The sequence below is a fragment of the Lutra lutra genome, chromosome 3, assembly GCF_902655055.1.
Source record: "Lutra lutra chromosome 3, mLutLut1.2, whole genome shotgun sequence".
Classification (NCBI taxonomy): Eukaryota; Metazoa; Chordata; class Mammalia; order Carnivora; family Mustelidae; genus Lutra; species Lutra lutra.
In genome coordinates, this window is record NC_062280.1 from 19716756 (window position 1) to 19743625 (window position 26870).

Here is a 26870-nt window from a genome sequence, read left to right on the forward strand (position 1 = left end):
AATATATAGGTGCTGTGAAGAAGCTGTGAGGATGAAATGAAATAATATGGGCTAAAGTGCTTTATAAATTGTGAAATGCCGTGTAAGTGCAGTGTGTTGAGTGTCTGTTTCATCTATTAAGTGTCTATGTATTATTATTATTTTTAAAAGTTTTCTTTATTTGAGTGTGAGTGAACGTGAGCAGGGGGAGAGGCAGATGGAGAGAGAAAGGGAGAGGCAGACTCTCCACTGAGCAGGGAGCCCGATGTGGGGCTCAATCCCAGGACCCTGGGATCATGTCAGACGCTTAACCGACAGAGCCACCAGGGCGCACCTTAAGTGTCTGTGTATTACCGTATATGTTTAAGTATCTATTTTGTACATATATGTATATCTATCTGTAATATTTGGTATCATCTTACCAAGACCATAAACTCCTTGAGGGCAGGAACCATGCTAGTTTCACCGTTTTGTTTTACTATAGCGAGGACAGAGATATGCATGTACTGAGCACTTCTTACATGTTTGTTGTAAGTAAGATTAGGTTTTGCCAGGACTACCTTACCAGCAGCTTCTGCTTTACCTGGTGTCTGGCAAAATCTTTCAATTTAGCTTCAAGTCTCACTTGTTTTACCCCTCACCTAGTGACCGACCATTTGTAATTCCAGCTGGTTAAAATGGAAGAAAATTCCATTTGTGTCTCATCTTGTGCCCGTGAAATTACTCTGACTTTTTAAAGTTTTTATTTTTGTTGGTCTTCATTCAGGGCACAAGCTATAGCCATCGGACAAGCAATGGTCGATGGACGTTGGCTGGATTGCGTCAGTCATCACGACCAGCTTTTCAGGGATGAGTACGCACTGTACAGACCACTGCAGGTAGTTTTCCGTGTCATCGCTGATGAGTTGGGAAGTCTTGTCTTCATCGGTGGAATAAAAAGTCATTGAATTAGAGATACATTTTCCCTGTTGTTTGAAAGTTACAAACATTTTTACTTGGTTGGTAGGGGTGATGAGAAACCTGTTGGAATCAGACAGTTTCCAGTGGGTTTGACTTTTCTGAAGCTGGACCTTGTGGTGATATAGTTACCTATCATTTACCTTTAATGGTTTTCAGTTTCACTATGTCTGTGATTTCAGGACTAAGAGAGAGTATACATAATAAAATGATAGAAAAGGTATCACCAATGCAGTAGATTTTGACACATTACCAGTATTAAATTGTATAGCAGTGATAAAACAATGATGATGTATATATCCTTTTCCTTTAATTAGGGAGTAGAAATGATTTAAAATAGAACTTTTTAAAAAGATAAGCTTTCACTTTTGGTTTACATTAAATATATATATATATAATGTTTAGGAATACCTTTGTGAACTAAAGTGGAAACTCAAAGGTTAGAAAAGACAAATGACTAAGAAGACTGGTGTGGTGTTGTTTGTTAAAATCTAACAGTTGTTTTCCAGAATGTGTCCTAGTGTTGGCACAGGATTAGAATAAATTCTGAGCCAGGTTTACTCTCAGGACTAAAAAGCATGAAATGAAACACTGTAAAATCTGTGTATTATGTTTTGCTCATATTAAGCTGCCTAAACCTACTGATTAGTGACAATTATAATGATTAGAGTGGAATTATCAACATTAATGCTGGTTTACTTAGTTTCTATCAGTTAGCTTATTTTTATGTAAATTTATTCAGTGGTTAGCTTTGTAGAAATATTGGGCTTGAGTTTATTTGTAGTGTTGCCATCGAAAGTTGCTACTGAATGTGAATTACTTGGATCTTGTCTTATCTTACTAGAGTACAGAATTCTCCGAGACCCCTTCTCCAGACAGTGACTCAGTGAACTCTGTGGAAGGACACTCTGAGCCATCCTGGTTTAAAGACATAAAGTTCGATGACAGTGACACGGAACAGATAGCTGAAGAAGGTGACGATAATTTGACTAGTGAGTTTAAACTTTCTAATATTTTGATTTTTGTGACTCATTACTGTGTATGTATGATAAATGAGTGTCTTGTTTGTTTAGTTGAAACAATCGACTTTAAGTTTTATGGCACCAACTAAATGTAAACATCTGATAGCAATCTTTGCTCTAGATACAGTATTTTCTTAAGAAACCAACTTGTTAGGCTACTGGCGTTTTCAGATTTTGCCATAGTCTCTAGTTTGCAGCAGCTTAAAAATAACTCTGAGCTAATAATATCGCAGCAGACAACTTTCTCACCTCTTCACTATGATATCAGACTCTCTCTCTGCAGAACCTCCAATAGATTTCTCCATCTTAAAAATTCATCATATATTTAATGTGTTCCAGTTTTTATTAAGTCTCCACAGAAGTACATGAAAATACTGTATCCATTTTGGTATTGCACATTGGCCTTGTCTATTAAAAGAACATTTTTCTCCTTTCCTCCAATACCCTGATGAAACCCATTTTTACCCCCCTCCTCTCCCTATATTTCTTTCCCCTCCCTGACACTAAAAGATTCTGCCAGTCCTAGCAAGCGCACATCAGTCAGCAGCTTCCAGTCCACAGTGGACAGTGACTCAGCCGCTTCCATCAGCCTGAACGTGGAGCTGGACAACGTGAACTTCCATATCAAGAAGCCCTCCAAGTACCCACATGTGCCCCCTCACCCTGCTGACCAAAAAGGTAGGAGGTAGTCACCATCTGGAATCCGGGCACAGGCTGGAGAGCTGGGCCACACGATCTCATGCCAGCCTGTCTTCCTGGCTTCCCCTGTCCCATGTGGCGGAAGGGATTCGGTGTGGGTTTTGTTCCCCCTTTCTCGTTTTCCCCACACCGCCTCCCCACACTTTTTTTGGTTGGTTCCTTTTATTTCTTGTTTTCTCCCTCAGTACCACCACACCCAATTTAAAGCTTGTAGTCTTTAAAAGGAACTACATCTTTAAAAGGATCTACTACTACTGCTCTTCCCTTAGCATAATGTGCAACTTCCAAGGTGGCGTTTCTTTGCATTTATAACATGGATGTTCTGCTCTATTCATTTCTCTTTCTTTATTTAACATTTTAAAGTCTATTTGCTTATGCTATTAACCAGTAATATAGTATTTCACTAAACCTTTTTAGGTGCTTGAACTGTATTAGGGGGAAACACACAATACAAACCATCTTTCTACTATGATTTAAAATGTTTGCTATGGAAAGAACAGACTGAAGATGCACATTTCTTTCCTGATATCATTGTATTTTTGCATGGTTTCTAGCCATGATGAAGCTTCTCACAGATGTTTGTCTGCCAGGAAGGATCGTGTCGATCAGACTCTCACATGTATTCCCAGGCCACGCAGTAGTTATATTTTCTGTTGTTAATAAATAAAATATCATTCTTTTGTCCAGCAAAAAAAATATGCTTGTGATGTATGTGCTGTATTTAAAAAAAAAGGTTTCTCCTCTGAGTAATACAAAGTGAATTTGTTATTTTTAGTTGTCTTATATGAGGGTTTATTCTACTGACTCAAAAATAATAATGGCCATATTCAGAAGACATTTGGTATAAAAGGAAAAATAAGATAAATCATTACCAAAATCTAATACAGCAGTATATAAAAAATGAGATGCTTTTTATTTTTGTATTTTCATTTTATGTCATTTTTAAAGTAACATATAATGTGTTATTTGTTTCAGAGGTACAGGTCTGTGAATCATCAGACTTACACAATTCACAGTACACACCATAGCACAGACCCTCCCCAATGTCCATCACCCAACAACCCCATCCCTCCCTCCTCCCTCCCCTCCAGCAACCCTTAGTTTGTTTCCTGAGATTATAAGTCTCTTATGGTTTGTCTCCCTCTCTGGTTTCTTCTTGTTTCATTTTTTCCTCTCTTCCCCTATGATCCTCTGTCTTGTTTCTCGAATTTCACATATCAGCAAGATCATATATGAAATATTTTTAAAAAATGGATTTTGAGGTTTACCCTGTTGGATATAACTAACAGCCAAATTAAATTTTAGCCCTAAAGAGGCATTATGTAAAAGAAAATAAATGAAAAATACATAAGTAAGTAAGTAATTGTGAGATTTCATTATGTTCTAGTAACTAAAAAATCATTATAAAGATGAAACCATTTATTCCATGATTTCACCTGAAGTTTGGATTTTTAGCAGCCCTCTGAAGTTGGATTCTTTCCTTAGATTGGAAATGCTTGTCTGATTTCCTTGCTACTTCCTATTTTGAGTCTAAAAATATGGTCAGAAAAGAGAAGCTTTTGAACCTAAACATCTATTCTAAAATAATTTGGAACAAGCTCCCATTTCTATAACAAATATTTAATGGCTGTCAGTAGTAACCATTATCCTCAAGATGTGGTAAAAAAGCTTTTAAGGGTTACAGTAATGGTGGTGGGGGGGGGAAGAGAGAGGCAAACCATAAAACAGATGTAAGTATAGAGAAAAACCTGAGGAGTGCTGAAGGGGAGGTGGGCAGGGGATGAGCTAAATGGGGGATGGGTATTAGAGCACTTGTGATGAGCACTGGGTGTTACATGTAAATGATGATCACTAAATTCTACTCCTGAAATTAATATTATACTATATGTTAATTAATTGGAATTTAAATAAAAAATTGAAACAACAAAAAGAGTTATAATAAAAAGGTATAACTTATTAAAAAAGAGAAATTTAGAGAGGATGCAGTAAAAGAGTAGGCTTGCCTAGTGTTGAACATGAGTAAGATACATATCTTTATGGGAATCCTCAAAACAAATTGTAAACGTGGTGGAGAACATGGGTGAGTACGAAAGGACAGTGGAGTAGATGTGACACTTGGGTGAGATGAACTATATAGTCTGGTTTCCTGGAGCATACTGGGTGATGCTTTTGTAATAGAAGTGACAGATACGGGTCAGAGGTGGCATCTGTTATGAGGGAGGACATCCTTTGGACACATGTGTTGGCAATGCAGTTTCATTTTGCTGAAAGTAGATCGTGAAATACATTTTTGACATGATGATTTTATGTCTTGGAAGATTAGGAAATTATGAAAACTGAAGAAAGTAAACTGTCATCATAGTATTTATAATAGCAAAAGACAGACTGCTGAGCACAGTCAGACAATTTGCTTAAGGGTGCTTGACTTCCTAATATTGGGAGAGGAATGGAACAGAGAGCTTCAATACTGACATTTGTACAGTACGATCTCAAATTGTATCCCTAAGGAAAATTAAAGGGGGAGCATCCACAGTTGAAAAAAAAAATCACAGTGACTCTTCTGCAACCTCTCTGCTCTTAACCCTTTATTTACTTTTTAGAGAGATTTTATTTATTTATTTTTTAGACAGAGAGAGCACAGGAAGGGGGAGCTGCAGGCAGAGGGAGAAGCAGGCTTCCCGCTGAGCAAGGAGCCAGATGTGGGACTCAATCCCAGGACCCCGGGATCATGACTTGAGCCGAAGGCAGAGGCTTTAACCAGCTTAGCCACTGAGGTGTCCCTGCTCTCAACCCATTAAAAAGATTGTCTATAGAAGTTGTGAGAGGTAACTTTCATAGGAGGATGAATCTGAAAGAGGGGCCAGCACTTAAAAAATAAAAATGACAGGATAGCAGAAGTCCAGATTGCACTGATGGATGGAGTAAATGCCAAGAACATCTCAGAGAAGATTTTTAAAATTGTGGTTCAAAGAAAGAAAATCAGGGCAATAATATGGGGAAGGTGATATATAATATTAACCGAAGCTTCTCCTCCTCACCCCCATCAAGATAATTTTATCAGGAAAGAATGTATATGGCTAAAAGGAAAGTAAAGTGCAAGATGATGAAGAGAGGTTAGAGAATACCTGGTGATTTTAAATAAGTCTTTTACCAAGTGCAGGCAAAATATATACCAGATTATTGAAAGAATTTCGAGCTGTGATCATGGGCCAGAGTTTGTTATCTTTGGAGAATTAAAAAGAAAAGGAAGGGGTTCAGATGATCATAGTGGCAGAGGCATTAAAATTTTGTAAAAAATAGGTTGTTGATTTGACTTTGGAAGTTTGTAAAATTGTAGAAAAAAATTAAGAGGATGTCCTGTGGTATTTAGAAAAGGGATTGGTGGTGACTGGGCACCGGTGTTGGTTAACTAAAATTAAATCTTTCCGCAACAATCCCATTTCCTTCCTTTATGGTGGTATGAGATTGTCAGCTAAGGAGACTGTGGTAGAGACTGTTGTCTTTTATGTTAATAAGACATTTGATGGTCTCAGTAACCTTGCGGACAAAGAGGACAATTTCACACTTGAAGTATGTTAAGGAGGAAGTTACAGGCAGTAGTTATATCTACCTTTTAAAAAAAAGCTCAGGTTCTGGAGACTCTGTGAGTCTACAAAACACACATAGAGAGGTTATTCGTGTGATTGGCGAATGTAAGAACTTCGTGATGTCACTGTTAATATAACATGTACTTTGTGTAATGGTTGTGCCAAATGTCGAAGGAGTAACCTGGTAGGAACAGGAAAGGCATGCTCATAGGTTATGCTGTAGGGCATACAGTTCCTATGTGACCTAGAGACTTTAAAATCTAAGGCCTTTCTGAAGCCCTTAATGAATGTTTCTGGCTTTCACAGTTCTCTCCTATTAGTTTTTAGCTACTAACAAGAATGGTTCTTCTTCTGTTTTTCTTGTGAAGTTGAAGTACAATAATGTATTTTTTCTGCATTGTAGTTAACATTAACACTGATTACCAGAAAGTAAAGATTGTCAGAGCCAACTGGTAGTGAGGCGAAAGAGTAGTAATACACCCTCTTCCTCTGGTTTTCCTTCCTTTTAGAGTGTAGATGGGATATGGGTGGTTCTTATCTTTTCCTGAAAGTTAAAGGTAATATTTATAAAATATTTTCTTAGGAATCATCCTTTATCTTCCAGGGCTGAGGAAATTTGGATTTCGAAAATCGATTGACATATCTGTATTTTTAAAAAAATCTGGTGTTTTTATCTTATGCAAGCAAACCCCACATTTTCATAAACTTGTAAAACTGGAACATTGCGATCTTCTTGCTTGATTAGTTTTTCACTATTGGTAAAACTTGGAGAGCTGTACAACTAAAATACATTTTGTTGTGTGTTACAAGCAGGATTCTGAACCATTCTTGATTAAGTTAGTGAGTAGAACCTAGAGAAGTGAGAATCGTATAGTTTTCGTAAGCTTCTAGATCTAACTTCCCATGTGTAGGAAAAGCTATAGGAGCAAGTTAAACAGCACCAAATGGAAACAATCCAACTGACTTGAGAAAAATGGGACATTCCACAGGACATTTGGCCTGGGTTCTTTTAAAATTCAGTATCCTGACAAAGTAAAAAGGTAGGAGGTTTGCTTTGGACCAAAAGAGAATAAAGGAAATCAGCATATGAACCTGATTGGATCCAGGTTTGAGGCAAAAAATTTATTAAAGCATTTTGGGGACAGTTAGATAAATTTGAAGAATATGCATGAATTTCATCATATTAAGACATTGTCAGTTTCTTTTTTTCCCTTTTTTTTTTTTTTTTGGAAGACATGGTCCATTTTCTTAAGTTTGTAAATGGTATTGTGGCTATACAGAAGAATGTCCTCATTTTTAAGAGATGTATGCTGAAATATTAGTGGTCAAGGGTCATGATGTATGTAACTTCAAATGGTTAGGGAAAATCCATACATATATGTAGAGAGAAATCAGATATAGAACGTTAACAATTGTTAAATGTAGGTGAAGGGGATGTAGGATTTTCTGTATGTCTCTAAATCATTTTATATACACACACACACACTTAATCTTTAGTATGAAAAGTAAAGCTTGTAAAGTCAATAGGTTGGTTGAACAAACAGATTGGCATTATTCGTTTCTGTGCAGGAGGTGTGGGAAAAAGGTACAACATCCGTTTTTATTTGTCCACATACTTGATTTATTGTATTTGGCATTGTATACTTTGAATTTCCAATGTACAACTTTTTCTCTGCTTTTGTTCAAAGGATGAGCATATTGGCATATAAACATAGCAGCTTCTGAAGCTCATTTGTTATATGAGTGAATTCTACTTGGAAAGAATTTTTTGGAGAACCTTTATTTTAAAAGGCTTAAAATACATTGTGGTTTCGTTTGCATAGTAGAAAGAACCTCACTTGAGCTACGCTTGGTCACAGATGCAAAGAAAAGTTCATGGGGAAGTAAAGAATAAGTTTCACTTGTGAGAAAAGTAATATTCTAAAATTCTAAACGAACACAGCCCGTGTTCAGTTATGGAAACTATTTGGCAGTGTTTGGTTAGAATTTTGAAAAACCCTAATTCGAAAGCACATAAAAATCCTGATGAGTTAAATCTTTATTCCCTGCTGGTATCACTTCTGTATTAATTTGCTTTATAGCATATAGTCTGAAATTTGAAAAAAAAAAACCTATCTATTTTTTCAGGTGGCTTCTCTATAAACTATTTTGTATATAGACAGAGTTATTTGTGAAATCGTACTGTTATACATGAGCAAAATAATGTAGATTTTTAGGCTTGTCATGCCTAAATTACTGAAGACCTCAATTTTCATACACTGGCTCAGCTTTGATAAGGGAAAAGCAGTCTGTTAAGGATTATCTGACATGACTGCTTCAAGGTTCTGTTATTATTCAAGTCTATTAAGTTTGGTTAGAAGTGTATGGATTAAGGATAATAATGCATTTTAGTCTAAAGCTCTCTTCAGTTGGCTGGGCAGTGTTGGGTTTGGTATGAGTCATACTTGGTGTGTAGGTGTGTTCTCTGTATAATTACGCTGGCATGTTGCAGTCATAAGTCTCTCCTTTTCTTCCTCCTCTGCTCTCTCCCTGGTATGCAGAGTATTTGATTTCTGACAATGGAGGACAACAACTCTCGATAAGTGACGCCTTCATTAAAGGTAATTCTATCAAAAGCTGTACATGGGACAGTACGTCTTGTGAGGGTGTACTTAGGGCTTCGCATATTGATGGGCACCTAACAAGCACTGAAAATAAATTCGGTTATTTTAGTACTATGGGAACACAGTTTTTATATGTATAGTAACTCTGAGGATGTTGGGAATGAAGAATATAAATTTGGACTTGGTTCGAGAGAAGATCTCTGATCTGAAAAGCAACTGTTTAAAAGCTTTTATAGAATTTAAATTTTATTCTTTGAAAGGCATAGTTTAATGCTTTCCAAATCATGAATATAAAATTAAGTATTGATATATATATCATCAAGGATTCTGAAACTTGTCCAGAAGCCCCCAGGGAGAGCTCATCCATTTGAGGACGCTGCCTGCCCTGTGGAATTGGAAAGAGAAATGGGGAGAAGAGATAAAGAACTAACTTTGCCAATTGATTTCTTGGGGACAAGACACTATAGAAGAAGACAGCCTTCTCTGACACCTCCCTCCTTAGCTTACTGTGGAGTAAGGATGTTCTTAAGTAGTTCATAATACTCCACAGCTTAGACCTCAGTTAAGTTTTCATAACTTAGCAGTGTTTCTAAATTCATCTCTGAACATCTGGCTCAACTAGAAGTTCATATAGGCCAGCAGTTTACATAATTAAAATGTATAATTTTTTTGTACCTCGTATCGTGGACACATGCTTTGTAGTGCCGGACTGTTCAGTTGAAAGTTTTTTTGTTTGTTTGGTTTGCTTTAAGAGCGGGATAGATTAGAGAATTTTTGTAAGCATTTCCCGCTTTTTTCCATTTATTCAGTCACATTTTTCAGTAGTTATATAGTGAGCATCCTTTTTGCAAAGCTTTTTTTAAAGATTTTATTTATTTGAGAGAGAGTGAGAGCTATAGAGAGAGAGAGCACACACACGGAGGGCGAGTGGGAGAAAGGAGCAGACTTCCTGCCGAGCAGGGAGCCCGATGCGGGGCTAGATTGCAGGATCCTGGGATCATGACCTGAGCCAAAGGCAGATGCTCAGCCGACTGAGCCATCCAGTCATCCCTCCTTTTTGCAAAGCTTTTGATATAATCTGTTTTTTGTCTAGATGCATTTTCATTCTTTTTAAAAACTTAAGGATTTTACAAAATTTTATGTAAATTGTTATCATGTTTTAATATTTCTCTATAGTTCATTTCTGGGTTTGATTTTAACAAAACCTTTAAGTAAAGGTTTTGCTTTAAAAAAGGCCTTTGTTCTAATATTGAGAAAGAAACACTATAAAGAATTATCAGAATAGACTGTCTACACTGTTGTATACTCGTTCATACGTATCAGGACTGAGCTTTCCTCTTTAAAATTCTGCACCCACATTGTCACATGTCGTTCTGCCAGTAGAGTTCTGTTGAATGCAGTTTTTAGTTTGTGATTTTACAGGGAAAGTCAGCCGCCTTAATTTTTAGTGTCCCTAGTGAAGTAAAAGGACTGTAAAAATCTCTTTTTTTTCAGAAGCTGTATTTATAATTATTGGCTTGAGAGTCCTAGTTACTTATGTGAATTTGCTTTTCCCTGTTCTGTCTCTGATTTTGATGGTTGTGAATATTGGTAATCAAACTCACACTTAATTTTTTGGTGTATTTACACATGTCCTTGCCTTTTTATACCAACAATTTGAATTGGCCGAGTTTAAAAACTTAAAAAGACACATCGGTGCTTTCTGAATCTATTAAGAACATGGCATAAAACATAATGGTGAAGTGGTAAAGTACGATTTCTTATTTTACACTTAGAATCCTTATTTAATCGTCGAGTTGAGGAGAAATCCAAAGAGCTCCCTTTCACACCTTTGGGCTGGCATCATAACAACCTGGAGCTGCTGAGGGAGGAGAATGGAGAGAAACAAGCCATGGAGAGGTTGCTGTAAGGCAGTGAGCTTTTTGATGTTAATCTTCCATTTTTATAATTTTCAGTGACTTGATGGGGATATGAGTAGTTGTTCTTCCTCATAAAGTCAAAAATACTAAGATGATTTAGGAAATAAAGCCTGTTCTGATGAAATTTCTTATAAAACAAGAGTCCTAAACTGTGATTGTCTGTTCCAATTGTAATTTATGTGTTAAAATTTCGTGGAATGAAAGGGGTTACCTTAATTGAAGATACTCACAGATTTCATTTGTGTATAAGATCATTAAGGTTCAGATGAAATAAGATCGGCTTAAGAAGATCTTGTCTTTGAGCCATAATTCCTATGCTTATTTCTTTGTAGACTGCTTATGGCATCTTCAGAATTATTGTCTCTGGCAGTAATAACTGCAAACTTCTTTCTTCTGACATTTTTATAGTTCAGCTAATCATAACCACATGATGGCACTACTCCAACAGTTGCTCCATAATGAGTCATTGTCACCATCTTGGAGGGACATCATCGTATCACTGGTCTGCCAGGTTGTTCAGACAGTCCGACCTGATGTCAAGAACCGGGACGATGACATGGATATCCGTCAGTTTGTCCATATTAAAAAAGTGAGCTCTGCTAATGCTTTTCTAGTGCTCGGAACTGATGGCATGGGCCTGGTAGTAATTTGTTTCCTAATGGTAATCTAAAAGGGGTTCTAAGTAAGGGGGGGTTTATCTGTCTGCTCTTTGTTAGCAGTGCACTTATGGGTCATAGGGGCCACCCATAGGAAGTGAGAAGTGAATGGAAGGGGGTGAGTTGGGCATGGAATTGAGAAACCAACCAATGGTGGTTTCTTCTTTTTTGCTTCCTTTTTCTTGACACATCATCTATGAGAAGACCTCTTCCCACAGATTACTATTACTGTTCTAAGAAAAAGCTGTGGATAATTGCCTTATTTAGATAGTGGAGTCCTATATGTATTTTTTGCCTGTGACGTTTGATTCAGTAATGGTTTTAATTGCCAATTTGGTCAGTCATATGGGTATTTTAGAGTACCAGATAAGACCATAGAGAGTGGGAGGTGGAAAAATAGTCATGCTAGACTTCAGTAATTATTGCTTGAAGGGAAGAATTATATCCTGGAACTTTCTGTTCTGATTTGATTACATAATAGTTAAAATAAAAAAAAAATGGAAATAAATAATAGCATCCATCTGACTGGATTCTAATAATGTAGCATTGAGTTTTGTTTTCTTGTTTCATTAGATTCCAGGTGGAAAGAAGTTTGATTCTGTGGTTGTCAATGGATTTGTTTGTACCAAAAATATTGCACATAAAAAGGTAATGTGATCTGTTCAACAGTGAAGTTCAGCAAACTATGACTTGTACCAAGCCAACAAATTGGGGTACCCTAATCATCGAGAGAAGGAAAGTGGATAGCAAGGAGCAGTTAGCAGTGTCTGCTCTAGAGGTGAAATTTTGGAAGTTCGGGTAAGGTCTTCAGGGCTGATGATAATTAGGATTTGGATAATAGGAATTTGTGAGATGAGAAGGAAGGGAGAGGATAGGTCAGGCTTCCAGACAGAATGATAGGGTACTGGTTCATTTCTCCTTTGACCTGCCACATCTTAGGGAGACAAGGTTTCTCTAATAGACGGGAGTCCTTCCAGAGGCCTAGCATTTTAAAACTTTTTTCTTTCTTCTAGGGCTGAGTGGTAGCACTGTCACTGGTGTTGTCTTCTCCTTCTCACCTATCTTTGCCTTCAGGCCTGAGGCCTCTTTCTAGCCCTAGCACAAAGGAATAGGGTAAAATAACCTGGTGTATTAAGGAATCTCTGAGATCCTGAGGTGCAAGATGAGAAAGGAGATGAGGCCGGAGGAAGCAGGCAAGGGGCTTTGTGTCCCATTTAGGGGCTTGATCTTTATTCTGAAGTCCACTGATTCTTAAAGTGCATGGTACATCAGAGTCCCCTGTGGACCTTGTTAAATACACGGATTCCTAAGCCCAACCCCTAGAAATTCTCATTCATTATAAGGGTGTGGGAGTGTGAGGCTAAGGGAAACGTGGGGCTGCTTTTAAAGTAGGCACTGCATGTGTTCCCAGTGTCATTGGTCATCACATTTTGAAAAACCATCAATCTAGCAGTGCTTTCGAACTTGCTGTGCTCCTGAATCCCTCCAGGAACTCACTGCAAATAGAGATACCCTGACCCCCCACCTCCAGAGATACTGATTTGGTTACAGTGAGAGCTTAGGTAGATTTCTAGTGTGAGCAACCTGATGGGCGAACTACAGTCCTGTTTTCACTCTTCTCTAAGCAGAGACTAATTCCTTTTTTTGTAAGGCATGAAGCCTCCTGAAAATTGTCAGTGATCATTGATAAATAAAACTATGCTTGGATTTGATCCAATGTCAGTATTTCTGCATAGAATCTTATTAAAACAGGCACATTACCCATCAAGGTAGTAATTTAAGCCAAATTAAATGATCTCTATTGAATTAAGAAGAGAGTATGTTGAGCTTTTCTTTAGAGTTGAAAATTGTATGTGGGAGTGGTAGAAACATATGCATGAATGACTGTCTTGCTTCACTGCCCATGTTTAGAGATAGTCTTTAATTTGTAGTTGCTAAGAACAAAAATCCCCAAGCGTAGTTCCCCAAATGCTGCATTCACTGCTTTAAAGCCATTTGCCAGTTCAGAGTGTATAAGCACGGTCACTCTGAACTTCCATTGCAGGGCCTGGGCTGTTGGGCTTGTGGCTTTAGTTATATGGTTAGGATTTTTGTCTGAGTCTGCCCTTCTGGATACTTTAAGGTTTTCCTTTTTGAGTTCTTGTTACTTGGTTTGGCTTCCCAATTTATCACTGCTTAGAATCTATTCAGGAAATGTTTTCATTCTTTTCTCCCTCCTTTTTCCTTCTTGAATTTTAGAAAGGGTAAATTATGCTTTCAAAGTTGCTGATCTCTACGAGTTCATGAGGAATCCTGTCTTTAAGCCCTTTTCTTCCATACCCAGGGCTTGATACCTTTTCTTGCAATATTAGGAACCCCCCACCCCCAAACCAAAAAAACTTTAAAGAGTGTAGAGGATTAGAGCTGCCATCTTGCGTCCCTGCGTGTGTGCACCTAATCTCAGCTGGTCCGCCCGAGACCCCCTGAGCGCCAACCCTAGTCCCCCGCGCGGTCCCATTTCCGCTCCAACAAGATGAAAGAAACTATCATGAACCAGGAGAAACTCGCCAAACTGCAAGCACAAGTGCGCATCGGTGGGAAAGGAACTGCTCGCCGAAAGAAGAAGGTGGTTCATAGAACAGCTACAGCAGATGATAAAAAACTTCAGTTCTCCTTAAAGAAGTTAGGGGTAAACAATATCTCTGGTATTGAAGAAGTGAATATGTTCACAAACCAAGGAACAGTGATCCACTTTAACAACCCCAAAGTTCAGGCATCGCTGGCAGCGAACACTTTCACCATTACAGGCCATGCTGAGACAAAGCAGCTGACAGAAATGCTACCCAGTATCTTAAACCAACTTGGTGCAGACAATCTGACTAGTTTAACAAGACTGGCTGAAGCTCTGCCCAAACAATCTGTGGATGGAAAAGCACCACTTGCTACCAGAGAGGATGATGATGATGAAGTTCCAGATCTTGTGGAGAATTTTGATGAAGCTTCCAAGAATGAAGCAAACTGAATTGAGTCAACTTCTGGAGAAGATAAAACTTGAGGAAGTTACTGGGAGCTGCTATTTTATATTATGACTGCTTTTTAAAATTTTGTTCATGGATCTGATAAAATCTAGATCTCTAATATTTTTAAGCCCAAGCCCCTTGGACACTGCAGCTCTTTTCAGTTTTTGCTTATACACAATTCATTCTTTGCAGCTAATTAAGCTGAAGAAGCCTGGGAATAAAGTTTGAAACAAGATTAATAAAGTTCTTTGCCTAGGGAAAAAAAAAAAAAAGAGTGTAGAGGATTAGGTTAAAATAGAATTAGTGAAGCAAAGCCAATTTTTGAGGAAGTCTGCTTCATTCTGAGCAATTTGTTTTGAAAAAATATATAAAAATACCGCAAAAGAACTACATGAGAGTATTTCAGTACAAATATAAGGAGATAGTCTATTTAGAAAGAATTATAAACAATATAACTTTAAAGATATGATTAGAGGAGGTCTGTAAAGTGCAGGCTTTAAAAAGCTTTTAACAAATTTTATGTTTTGTAGATGAATTCTTGTATTAAAAATCCCAAAATTCTTCTGTTGAAGTGTTCCATCGAGTATCTCTACAGAGAAGAAACTAAATTTACTTGCATTGATCCTATTGTTCTTCAGGTAAGGACTTCTGACTGAAACAGTGATCTGTAGGGGTCTTTGTGTACTGTAGGGCTCGCAGACTCATAACTCATTCCAGCTGGTTTTATTTGGCAGGGAAAGAAACTTGATGGCTTTTGTTTCACTTAAAAAATTATTATAAAAGACATCTTTTATGTATTACTTCGGAAGCTTATCAAAACCTCTGTCATTCCTTATTTTAGAGTTTCAGAGTTGTTAAAGGGAATGTACGACTTTTGGGGAATATATGGAAGAAAAAGGGAAACTCTAAATTCTGGCCTCTCTGCCCACTTGGGTTATTGATTTACTTTAAGGATTTTTCTAACTTAACAGATCCCCAGTGGCAATGCCTAGTTTTTAATAGAGTCTGTCCTACTAAAACACATGTTTCTGGACTGCCAGTTACCTTTTACATGGTTGGTTAAGGGGTGTAACATCCGATGGAAATTGTGTTTCTGTATGATTTTTCTTAACTAAGGGACCCAGAAGAGCTGCAGAGGATTCTAATCCTCAGCCTCAGCTCAGCTGCTACACAGGCTGGAACCCTTTTGCCTCTGTTTTAAGAAACTAAAAGTGCTTTTTGCTGGAAGTGCTCTCACCCCAGAGAGATGCACCCCTAGCCCTGCCTGGATGGCTCTCAGTGGCCCCACTGCTCAGAGCTCCATTTCCGGTTGTACCGTTGTAGTTGCTTTTGTACATTTTAAATTCCCTTGAGGCAGCCTCCAGCTGTGCTGAGCCACCTGTGTGGGCTGTCCAGGTTCTCTCGCAGGGTACTGACTTTTATTTTTGCTAGTGGGCTGGATATGAAGTTGCATTGGTTTAGAAAGTTTTTTGCCCCAACTGCCTTTCTCCCCTAAACGCTATTCATTTTCATTTGCAGTTGTTTAAAATAGGAGGTTTTCAGGAATGTGTCTTATCATGTTATAGCAGAAACGCTTATATTCAGTTCCAGAAATATGTAGGAAAAGCATTACTTGAATATCCATAGGTGACAATTTTCTGAGAGTGGTAGGAACAGTCACTTTTGTACTGAATTCATAGAAAAGCAACAGAAGAAACTTAGTTGTGTTTTTTTGGAATTCTGCTTTGTTACTTGGGGTTGTTTCCTCTTGGAATTCAGCTATGTATAACAAAAATCAGGTTTCGACTAGGTCATTACCATCCCTGATAGCTCTGATTTACCATGACTTCTCAGTGGTGAATTGATATCAGGAATAGGGAAAAACACAATTATTGTTTTTGGAGTCTCAGATTTTTTGATGCTGGGAGTTCTCTTAATCTCACTGAAGGTATCATTGGAAGATTTTTATAGGATTAGATCACAACTGTGTTGTTTGTAAGGCTTATCCTGAATGGATTTGTTAAAATGTATGAAATTGCAGGTCTTGGATGAACTGGATTACTGAAATCCACAGGTTAGTGTTTATAGAAAAGTATATTTAAATTTATCCACTCTATTGTAACTCCATTCCTGAAATTAGGTTAGTGGACTGAAGTCTGTTTGTGTTAGAGAAATGTGCTGTGGGCAAACATGTATTTAAGAAACATTATTTAATTTGCTATAAGTTAAAATACATTGTGCTTTGAGACATATTTTTTTAAACCTTAAACACCTGCCCTATGAAAGTTTTTAGTTTGAATTGATAGAAAGTATCAGCTGATTTGAGTTCTCTCTCTCTCTCTCTCTCTCTTATTTTTTTGGTCCACTCAGTGTGGAATAACCAAAGAAGCAGCAGAAATTTTGGTAGATACAGGCATACCTCAGAGATTGCAGGTTTGGTTCCAGACCACTGCAGTAAAGCTAGTATTGTAATAAAGTTCATCAAATTATCTGTTTCATCTCCTGATGCATATAAAAGTTATGGTAACGCTGTACTGTAGTCCAATAAGTATGCAAATAGAATTATACATACACACACACACACACACACACACCTTAATTTAGAAATACTTTATTGCTAAGAAGTGCTAGCCATCATCTAAGGTTTCAGGAGGTTGTTCATAATCACTGATTACAGATTACTATAACAAATATAATAATAATGGAAGAGTGTAAAAAACTATGAGAATTACCAAAATGTGATGCAGATATGAAGTGAGCAAGTGCTGTTGGAAAAATGGTGCCAGTGGACCTGTTTGACACAGGGTTGCCACAAACCTTCAAGTTTGTAAGAAATGCAGTATCTGCAAAGCACAGTAAAGCACAGCACAATAAACAAAGTTTGCCTGGAATCAGGAGAAGGAGAAGCAAAGGGCAAGGAGATAAGCAGCTCGTGGCTTCACAGAGTCTTCACAAAGCTGACACTGCTCGGGCTGTTGGTCTGCCCCTGCCCTGCTCCGGGCTCATGGCCTACTCCCTGATACCCTTTCCTGCTGGGCCTGGACCAGGCTCCCTTTGGAACACGGTGCTTCGTGTTCAGTCATGGCAGTTGTTTATAGTTGCGACTGAGAGGAAGTGTATTTGCCATTCCTGTGCCAAAGCCCAGAGATTAAAAAAAAAACACAACGTCTTCTAGGTATACTTTTGAAGCTGCAAAAATAACATCATTAAAATGCTGTTAGGGGGCACCTGGGTGGCTGGTTGGTTGGGCAGCTGCTTTTGGCTCAGCTCATGATCTCAGGGTCCTGCGATCGAGCCCTGCATTGGGCTCCCAGCTCATGGAGAGCCCGCCTATCCCTCTCCCTCTGCCTGCCACTCTGCCTACTTGTGCTGTCTAGCTCTCTGTCAAATAAATAAAATATTTATAAATAAACTAAAATGCTGTTCAATTGCCATGTAATAGGTAGAGTAGGAAATTAACACATTTCAAGGGAAAAAAATCTATTTTGTTAATGATGGGAGATTTTGAAAATGTCCAGTTTTTGTCAATAAAACAGTGAAAGGTAGAAATACACTCCATCCTGGCAGGTTCATTGTAGGAATAGGCTCTTCCACTGCTGGTGACACTTGTCGTGAATACAGACTTGCCCAGAACACACTTTGGGTGGGTGGAGCAGAAGTGACAGACGTGCTCACACATTCAGGTGTCCTCCTGTGTGGAGCCCAGAAATTTTATGAAAAAGTTAGTGATTTGTATTATTGTTTGTCTGTTTGTTTGTTTAAGATTTTATTTATTTATTTGAGAGAGAATGAGAGAGAGCGCGAGAAGGGAGGGTCAAAGGGAGATGCAGACTCCCTGCTGAGCAGAGAGCCTGATGCAGACCTGATCCAGGACTCCAGGATTATGACCTGAGCCAGAGGCAGTTGCTTAACCAAATGAGCCACCCAGGTGCCCCATGATTTGTATTATTTTAATTCTGGTCATTACTTAACAGTATTTATTTGCTTTGAAAATAAGCCTTTGTCAAGCAATTGTATTAAGCTTTGTGTTTTAGATCTTTAACTCTGGCTGTTCTGGGTAGAATATGATCTGCTGGGAGATTGAGATGAGGAGGAAGCTGAAATAGCATCGTTAGAGTTGTTTATTTAGATAGCCAAAGAAGAGCTGCTCTGGTTACTTTCAGAACATAATGGGGAATCTATAATTAAAAAAGTAGAAATTGCTTTCATTGGGGAGTTGGGCTGTTAGATTTTAAAAATTTATTATTATTATTTTTTTAACATCCGAGAGCAAGCTAATTGGATTCTTGACTTTCATAGTACAAGTTACTAAGAACTGAAAATCAAAGTACGATTAGTAAGTCAGAAAATAAAGTTTCCCCGAAATTCTTTTTAGCATAACCAACAGTTTAGAATTATGAATAAAACTCTAGGTTTTGTTTGAAGTGACTTGCTTCTGGACTTATTTATGGATGAAGAGAATTTAGGCTTAGATTATATTAATTGTCAAACTATCCTGATATTTTAATATCTCTACATCTTGAATTGTACCAGCTGTAATAGTTTTGATGGTTTTTTTTCCTCAGGAAAGGGAATTCTTGAAGAATTATGTTCAGCGAATAGTTGATGTTCGACCCACGTTGGTTCTAGTTGAAAAAACAGTATCTCGGATTGCCCAAGACATGTTACTAGAACATGGCATTACTTTGGTCATTAATGTAAAATCAGTGAGTGTTATTTTTCTATTTTTATATCATTTTTTAAAATCTCAGTTTTTAAATTTATATGTATGCATGATTGATATGCAGGGATCTTTGATTATCTATTTGCTATTCCGTATATTGAAAGTAGGACAGTAGACACAACAGCCATTTCATTATTTAAGACTGGAGAACCTCAGGTTGGAAGAAAGTGTAATTAATTATATAGCGCTCATTATAGTTATTTACAAGACCAAAGGTGTAATAGATATTAGTTAATAAGTAGTCCTTGTTGAGCTTTCATTTTTTTCAGGGAATTGTACAAGTAGAAAATGTTCTCTCTTGAAAAGTTACCCTCTTCAGAATAGAAGCCAATTCTAGGAAGTTTTCCCCTTCCCTCCTCAGTATTCTGTGCCAATACATGATGCTTAAATACCTTTTATAATGTTATTAGTATGAATCTGGTTTGTTTTCGTGGGTACCTATTGATCACTAGGCAACTACTGTAGTCTAATCTAGAAGCAAAAGAATTGTTATATAATTAAAATTAAGGAAATTATATAATTTAATTATGTAATTAAAATTAAGGAAATGATGGGGTTTATTTTTTAATATTAATTTTCCAGAAAAAATTTACTAAGAATTTTATTTTTCTCTAATTTTGTAATGTTTTTCTGTGTTCTAGCAAGTTTTAGAACGAATCAGTCGGATGACCCAAGGTGATTTAGTAATGTCGATGGACCAGCTGCTTACAAAACCCCACCTGGGCACCTGTCACAAATTTTATATGCAGATGTTTCAGTTACCTAGTGGTGAGTGATCTTTAGCATAGATTCACCTGAGATCGAGGACAAGAGGAATGAGTAAACTCATTAGTACTACAGTGTTTACTTTGTCCTACTAATATCTACTCTCTGTTAATAATAACTAGTTATAATGCTAGTATCTTGAGCAGTGGTTAGATGAGTATTGGCAACTGTGGTCTTACTTAGAGGTTTTTCTCTTATAGAGGTTAGGATGATGAATTAATTCTGTCTGGTCTTAACGGATTGCCACCTAAGTCTTCTTAAACTTTTTATGTTTATTTGTAGAGCAAACCAAAACACTGATGTTTTTTGAAGGCTGTCCACAGCACCTGGGTTGCACGATCAAGCTTAGAGGGGGCTCTGATTATGAGCTGGCTCGAGTTAAGGAAATCCTAATATTTATGATCTGTGTAGCTTACCATTCTCAACTAGAAATCTCCTTCCTCATGGATGAGTTTGCTATGCCTCCTACGTTAACACAGAACCCTTCCTTCCATTCTCTGATCGAGGGGCGGGAGGATGAAGGGACTGCACAGGAGCCATTCAGCGGAAGTCCCCTCACCCGGGAGCCCAACTTCCCTGCAGAGCTTTTGCCCTCCGAGGACGGCAGTTTGCTAGAACCGAGGACTGTGTTTGAGAAGGGCGACCAGGAAAATAAAAGCGTGACCCAGGATGCTGCCTCTTTGAAGCATCAAGAGTATGCCACGACAGCTTGCGCAGCAGGTATCCCCTGTGCTCTCTTTCCATCGGTCCCGGAGTCACTGTTGCCGCTCCACGTGGACGACCCGCAGGATGCCCTGGGCATGGAGCAGCCGGAGCCCTTGCAGCACGCGGATGAGCTACAGGATCCCAAAAGCCGGATGAGAACCTTTAGAGACCCTTTACAGGACGACACTGGATTGTATGTGACCGAGGAGGTTACCTCTTCTGAAGATAAACGAAAGACTTATTCTTTGTCCTTTAAACAGGAATTGAAAGATGTGATCCTCTGTATCTCCCCAGTAATCACATTCCGGGAGCCCTTCCTTCTGACTGAAAAGGGGATGAGATGCTCTACCCGAGATTATTTTGCCGAGCAGGTGTACTGGTCTCCTCTCCTCAATAAAGAGTTCAAGGAAATGGAGAGCAGACGGAAGAAGCAGCTGCTCAGGGATCTCTCCGGCCTCCAGGGCATGAATGGGAGCATTCAGGCCAAGTCTATTCAAGTCTTGCCCTCGCACGAGCTAGTGAGCACTAGGATTGCGGAGCATCTTGGGGATAGCCAGAGTTTGGGTAGGATGCTGGCCGATTACCGGGCCAGAGGAGGAAGAATTCAGCAAAAAAATGCAGACCCTTTTGCTTATTCAAAGGAAGTACCTGGATCAGCAAGTGGCAGATCAGGAAGCAAAACTGAGGGTGATGAAGAGAAGGGGTTGATTCCGAATGACGCGGTGTGGGCCACAAAGGTGAGGCCGCTTCGGGTACACGTTTAGAACCTGTTGAAAAACTGTGCTGTGGCATGTTTAAAAAAACACACAAATATGACAGATTGCAGATTCAGTAAATATTTCTTCCTGTACCTTTTTTTTTTTTTTTTTTTTTTTGCCTTGAGTCAGCTGGTTTATGTATTGCTTTAGATATGAAGTGGGGGTATCAAGTAATGAAACTGGGTTTTGAACTTTTCACACTGAGCTTGCAGTCAAGTATGGGAAGAGCTTTGCCCGTAAGCGGAAGGGTGGAGCTAGGTAAAATCCGTGGCAGGCTGACTTGGGTGTGGTGTGATGTGTCCTTGATCGTTTTAATAAGCTTGTGAGAGGGAGCAAGACAGGAGGTTCCTGCAGAAAATGGATGTGTTTTTAGAAAATGTCAGACATATTTATTTAGCATAAAACACTTCACGTTATTTAACGATGATAGTGCCCTTATTTTTAAACACAAATTGAGGGGAAATGAAGGAAGATTTGCTTATGGACACATTATTAGTAGTGTTTGTAATAAAACTAAATGAAACAAATCCATCTCTAAATCAGGATATGAAATTGTTTAATAGAACAAATAAAAAGTTGCCTAATTTCACCTGGAGTTGGGGAAGTACTAAATAATAATGGGACACCGTTTTCTGTATGGTACACTAGTGTTTGTGAGATTGGCAAAAAAGGAAAGTGATAAGAGTCATGGTTAATGTGGTGTGGAAAAAAACCTGTAATTGTGTATAAATTGGTATTTATATACATTTATATAAATTTATGGAAAGTGATGAGGAGATCCATTTTTATTTCCATGTAGATGTATGTACCTATGGTCCAGGATTCCAATCTTTTATAACCTATTCTGCCGAAATAAGCATTTTATATAGGAATGCTTACATTTTGTAGGACTATATGTACAAGGAGATTTGCTGAAGCCTTGTTTCTAGTTGTTTGCAGTAAAAGGATGAGTTAGATCTCATTGAATCACCCGGACAGAGCCCATGATATATTTTCAAGTGTTAAAAAACAAGTAGTGTTGTATGTAGTAGCATCCTTTCATTCTTAGAAAAGCGAAATCACCTGTGTATTCTTATGTGGGTGTTTTTGTGTATAAATGCATGTGAACTCAAAGAGAATGCATGGTTGTTGTTTTTTTTTTAAAGATTTTATTTATTTATTTGACAGAGAGACAGATCACAAGTAGGCAGAGAGGCAGACAGAGAGAGAGGGAAGCAGGTTCCCTGCTGAGTGGAGAGCCCGATTCGGGACTCGATTTCAGGACTTGGGATCATGACCTGAGCTGAAGGCAGAGGCTTTAACCCACTGAGCCACCCAGGTGCCTCGAGAATGCATGGTTTTTAATCACAGGGTCAAAGTTACCACTCTGGGAGGTGGGGTAGCATCAAAGGAGGAGAGGCTCTATGTATTTCTGGAACTTCTTCATTTACCTCTGTACTGTTTTATTTTCAGCAGAGAGCAAATGTTGCCTTTGTAATGACCAAGAACAGATATAAAGTACAAATAAGTAAATCCCTGAGAATGTGGATTTCTCAGATTGATGTTATATCCAGTTGTCAGTTCGTTTCATATGGATCTAGTTCATTAACTATTTACTTCCAAAGTAATTTAATGCGGTTTTGTAAGTAATAAGGAGTATTTAGGAAAACAAGCTATTTAGACATCTGTTTGTATTTTTAAATTAACTTAAACTTTTTGGATTGTTCTGTCTCAAAAATGAACTGCTCCTCTTCCTCATATTTAGTTTCTAGCAGTTTTCAGTCTTCCCTGGCACGCTCACAGTGATGGTGGGAGGCAAATCGAGGGGCATATGTTGGGCATTAGAAGCGTGCCTTGGGGTTGGAGTGTGGGGCGGCTACTGGGTGCTCATCCGCTCCTTCTCCTGTAGGTGGACTGTCTGAACCCCGTGAACCACCAGAGACTGTGTGTGCTCTTCAGCAGCTCTTCGGCCCAGTCCAGCAACGCCCCCAGTGCCTGCGTCAGTCCTTGGTAGGAGTCTTTTCCTCTTGCCCTGTTGCACTGTATTTAACAACAGAATTCCAGCAACTTAAAAAAACATTTCAGCCATTAGAATCTGTTTTTAGGTACATGGCATGTATACGAATTGATAGAACTTTTAAACTTGTGAACTAAATACGGAATTTGTATTTGTTCATGGGTAAGGAGTAAATGAGAAGTACCTTGAGTAAGAGGAAAAAGGATGTGAGGGGTGGAAGAAAATTTGTACGTATAAAAATGAGAAAGTTGATACGTAAAAGCTAGTTTGCTTAAAAAAAAAAAAAGATTTTCTTATTTTTAAGTAATCTCAACACCCAACAATGGGGCTCGAACTTACAACCCCAGAGATAAGGAGTTGCATACTCCTCTGACTGAGCCAGCCAGGCACCCCTATAAAACCTAATTTTAATCATTGTGATAATAGTGTACAACATATGCAGGTTTTCTGTGAGGCATCATTTTCATAAAAGTAGTGAGTCTTTGGCCTTATTAATGGGTTTTTCTAAAACTTAATTATAAGTACACTGATAGAAAACCATCTTATAGTATCATAAACTATTTGTTTAAAATGATATAATAGTCACAAAAGACTACTTATTACATAGTTTAGTTTTAAAAGTACTATGTACTTTAATTTTAAAAACTTGTTCTTGGAGCACTGTTTCTGTGATAAAATGTGTTCTGTATTTTAACTGTGGACTCCAGAAACACTTTATTTCTACCAGTGAGATCATTCTTCTAGTGTGTATAGCTCTAGCAGACTGATTTGGGGCTGAGGAGCCCATAGGAGTTTTCTGTGGGAATTTATGGACTCCTTAGGCCAAGGCTTGAATAATTTAACAGTGCTGTATATAGCCAAATTCTCTTATTTATGGGCATTCATAAGTTAGGCATAACATCAGAAATTGGCTCTCCTGGAAGGATATGAGCTGCTGTTCTCCGTGCTCAGTAAAGGTGTGGACCAGAGGACAGAAGATAGGAGTTCTATTTTATGGTGATAGGATATAACGGCTTTGTAAAGGAAACTTCCTGGCTCACATCTGTTTCAGTCATTTATTATTATTGTTTATACATTCTGATATAGTTTGATAAGATACTAATGGACTGGGAGTGGGTAAGGAGATACATTGTGGCTAGTCAAAACTATTTTATCTGATGAAGTTAGCTCTGTTCTATAAGAAAAGTGGAATATTGCCAACTTTAATATACTACATTGTAGGCATATTTAACAGGTAGTCCGTTTGTAGTCTCATGAAGTGTCCTGGCTGTGTGGTTCTTATGACATACAAGCTCCTAAGAAATGTTGTCTTCTTCTAGGATTGTAACGATGGAATTTTATGGAAAGAATGATCTTACATTAGGAATATTTTTAGAGAGATACTGTTTCAGGTAAGAACAAATTTTCTCCTTATATTCCATGTATGCTTTTCTGATGCCCAGAATTTCAACCTAAAACATGAGCATGAGTTGGAGTATTATGCGGCCTCTTCTATAATACCACATGTCAGAGTATACCATACAAAGAAGTAATTTCATATTCAACCCCGGAATGTCTTATCTAGTTCATTCCTCAGATCTTTGAGTGTCTAATTATGCTGTGATCCCTAAGACTTCTTTTAAGGATGTCCGTTTTTACAGTGATTGAAATGAGAGGCAGGAGAAGCATAGAGATCAGCTAGACCGTAGTTTAAGTCTTAGTGCTCTCACCTGCCATTTACATGATAAAGAGTAATTTTTACCACCCCCCTATACAGGGAATAACAAGCGCCTGAAGTATCATGGATTTCCATAGGTAAAATGAATTGATGTTTTCAAAATGCTAAGCAAATAGAAGGTGCTTAATAAGTGGAAACTATCACTGAGCTGCAGGAGAAGACAGGATGCTCAGCTATAGGCACCAAGCAATGTGGGTGATACCCTGCTCTAATCGTCCACCGGTCATCAATATTGCTCTAGAGAAAATACTGTACTTTCTGGACAGTGGTTCTAATTAGCCAGTGTTCATTCTACATTGCTTCTGGTTTCATGGTTAATGTGAGGACTTCTTTTGGTCAAAGGCCTTCTTACCAGTGTCCTAGCATGTTCTGTGACACCCCCATGGTGCATCATATTCGGCGCTTTGTCCATGGCCAAGGCTGCGTGCAGATAATCTTGAAGGAGCTGGATTCTCCAGTGCCTGGGTATCAACATACAATTCTTACCTATTCCTGGTGCAGAATCTGCAAACAGGTAAATATGCCCTGTTGCTATAGTATTTCATACAACATCATTTATTTCTTTATTTGTATAGTCCTTTTTGGAAGGGGTGGTCTGTGTTATTTTGGATTTATTCGTAATTGAGCTCTTTTATATTTTACCTTCCAGGGCTGGGTGTTGCATTTAGTGTTTATTTCTTGAAGTTTCCATTTTAGAATTTATCAGTCATTAGGTAACATACAGATACCTTGTTCAGTAAAATTACAGAGATTATATCTTGACAATTTTCAGTTATGTTTATTTATTCAGCAGACACTTATTTAGCACGGTCTGCTGGGGAACTATGTGAGGGCCTGGGCATCGCTCCTGTCCTTTAGTGGGGGAGACAGACTTGTAGCACAACAATGATAGCGCTCTAGGATGTTTGTGTCTGTTTGAGCCTATATCAACATTCCTATCTTAAGAGATACAGCTGAGACCATGTTTAAATTGATCTCTTGAGGGGACGTATTGCATGGAGCACTGGGTGTGGTGCATAAACAATGAATTTTGGAACACACACGTGAAAATATTAAATTAAATTTAAAAATTTGATCTCTTGAGAAAAAGACCATGTGTTTTTTTTTTTTTTTTTTAAAGATTTTATTTATTATTTATTTGACAGAGAGAGATCACAAGTAGACAGAGAGACAGGCAGGCGGAGAGAGAGAGAGAGAGGGAAGCAGGTTCCCTGTAGAGCAGAGAGCCCGATGCGGGACTCAATCCCAGGACCCTGAGATCATGACCTGAGCCGAAGGCAGCGGCTTAACCCACTGAGCCACCCAGGCGCCCAAGACCATGTGTTTTATTTCTTGTGTGTACTTTTCTTTTTTCACTCTAGAGGAAGTAATTGGTGACAATATTATGCTTTTAATATTTACTTTTTATCCAAATTGTTTGCAGTGAACGTATGCCAAGTTTAATAACTTCATTTGCTTATTTTGGAGTGTGCTTTTGGAAGGCAAATATGAGAATTACAGATAAAATAATAGTGTGACCTGTATCAGTGTCAGTGGTTGAGGAATGTAAAATCAAAGTCTGTTCATTCTGCAGTAGCAAGCATACAGCCATAGAAATCATTTCTTGTAATTACCTATCTTTTTATACTTGTTCTTATAGGCATTTTGTTCCTTTTAGACAGCGGGTAATATTTTGTTGTGGAATATATGAACTTCTCTAGATCGAGCAGTGAATTAAATGAATAACTTAAATTAGATTTGTATATCTTACATGCCTTGGTGTATGTACTTTATTTTAAAATAAGACTTTTGCCTTTGGGATTATGT

At 38.1% G+C, this 26870-nt stretch overlaps 2 protein-coding genes across 10 annotated transcripts in view; both read left to right on the plus strand.

The window, feature by feature from the left end:
* Positions 1-26870, plus strand: part of PIKFYVE (phosphoinositide kinase, FYVE-type zinc finger containing) — a 79165-nt gene that overhangs the window by 26174 nt on the left and 26121 nt on the right. For 7 of the 9 annotated variants that reach the window (XM_047720895.1, XM_047720896.1, XM_047720899.1 and 4 more), the window contains 14 exons: positions 746-857; positions 1781-1928; positions 2469-2636; positions 8785-8844; positions 10623-10752; positions 11175-11355; positions 11996-12070; positions 14952-15059; positions 18966-19106; positions 19765-19891; positions 20171-21330; positions 23240-23340; positions 24667-24738; positions 25407-25578. In XM_047720895.1, the coding sequence (XP_047576851.1) occupies positions 746-857; positions 1781-1928; positions 2469-2636; positions 8785-8844; positions 10623-10752; positions 11175-11355; positions 11996-12070; positions 14952-15059; positions 18966-19106; positions 19765-19891; positions 20171-21330; positions 23240-23340; positions 24667-24738; positions 25407-25578 (2755 nt within the window). Of the gene's footprint in view, positions 1-745; positions 858-1780; positions 1929-2468; positions 2648-8784; positions 8845-10622; positions 10753-11174; positions 11356-11995; positions 12071-14951; positions 15060-18965; positions 19107-19764; positions 19892-20170; positions 21331-23239; positions 23341-24666; positions 24739-25406; positions 25579-26870 lie in introns of those variants that run through there. The other 2 variants (XM_047720901.1, XM_047720903.1) reach the window with 2 other exon arrangements.
* Positions 13824-14448, plus strand: LOC125095045 (transcription factor BTF3-like). Its single transcript, XM_047720905.1, has one exon. The coding sequence runs from the start codon at positions 13935-13937 to the stop codon at positions 14421-14423; it is 489 nt and encodes a 162-aa protein (XP_047576861.1). The 5' UTR covers positions 13824-13934; the 3' UTR covers positions 14424-14448.

What these genes read in the sequence shown, in the direction of transcription:
- LOC125095045 (XM_047720905.1), top strand. Translation starts at nt 13,935, where the DNA reads ATGAAAGAAACTATCATGAACCAGGAGAAACTCGCCAAACTGCAAGCA.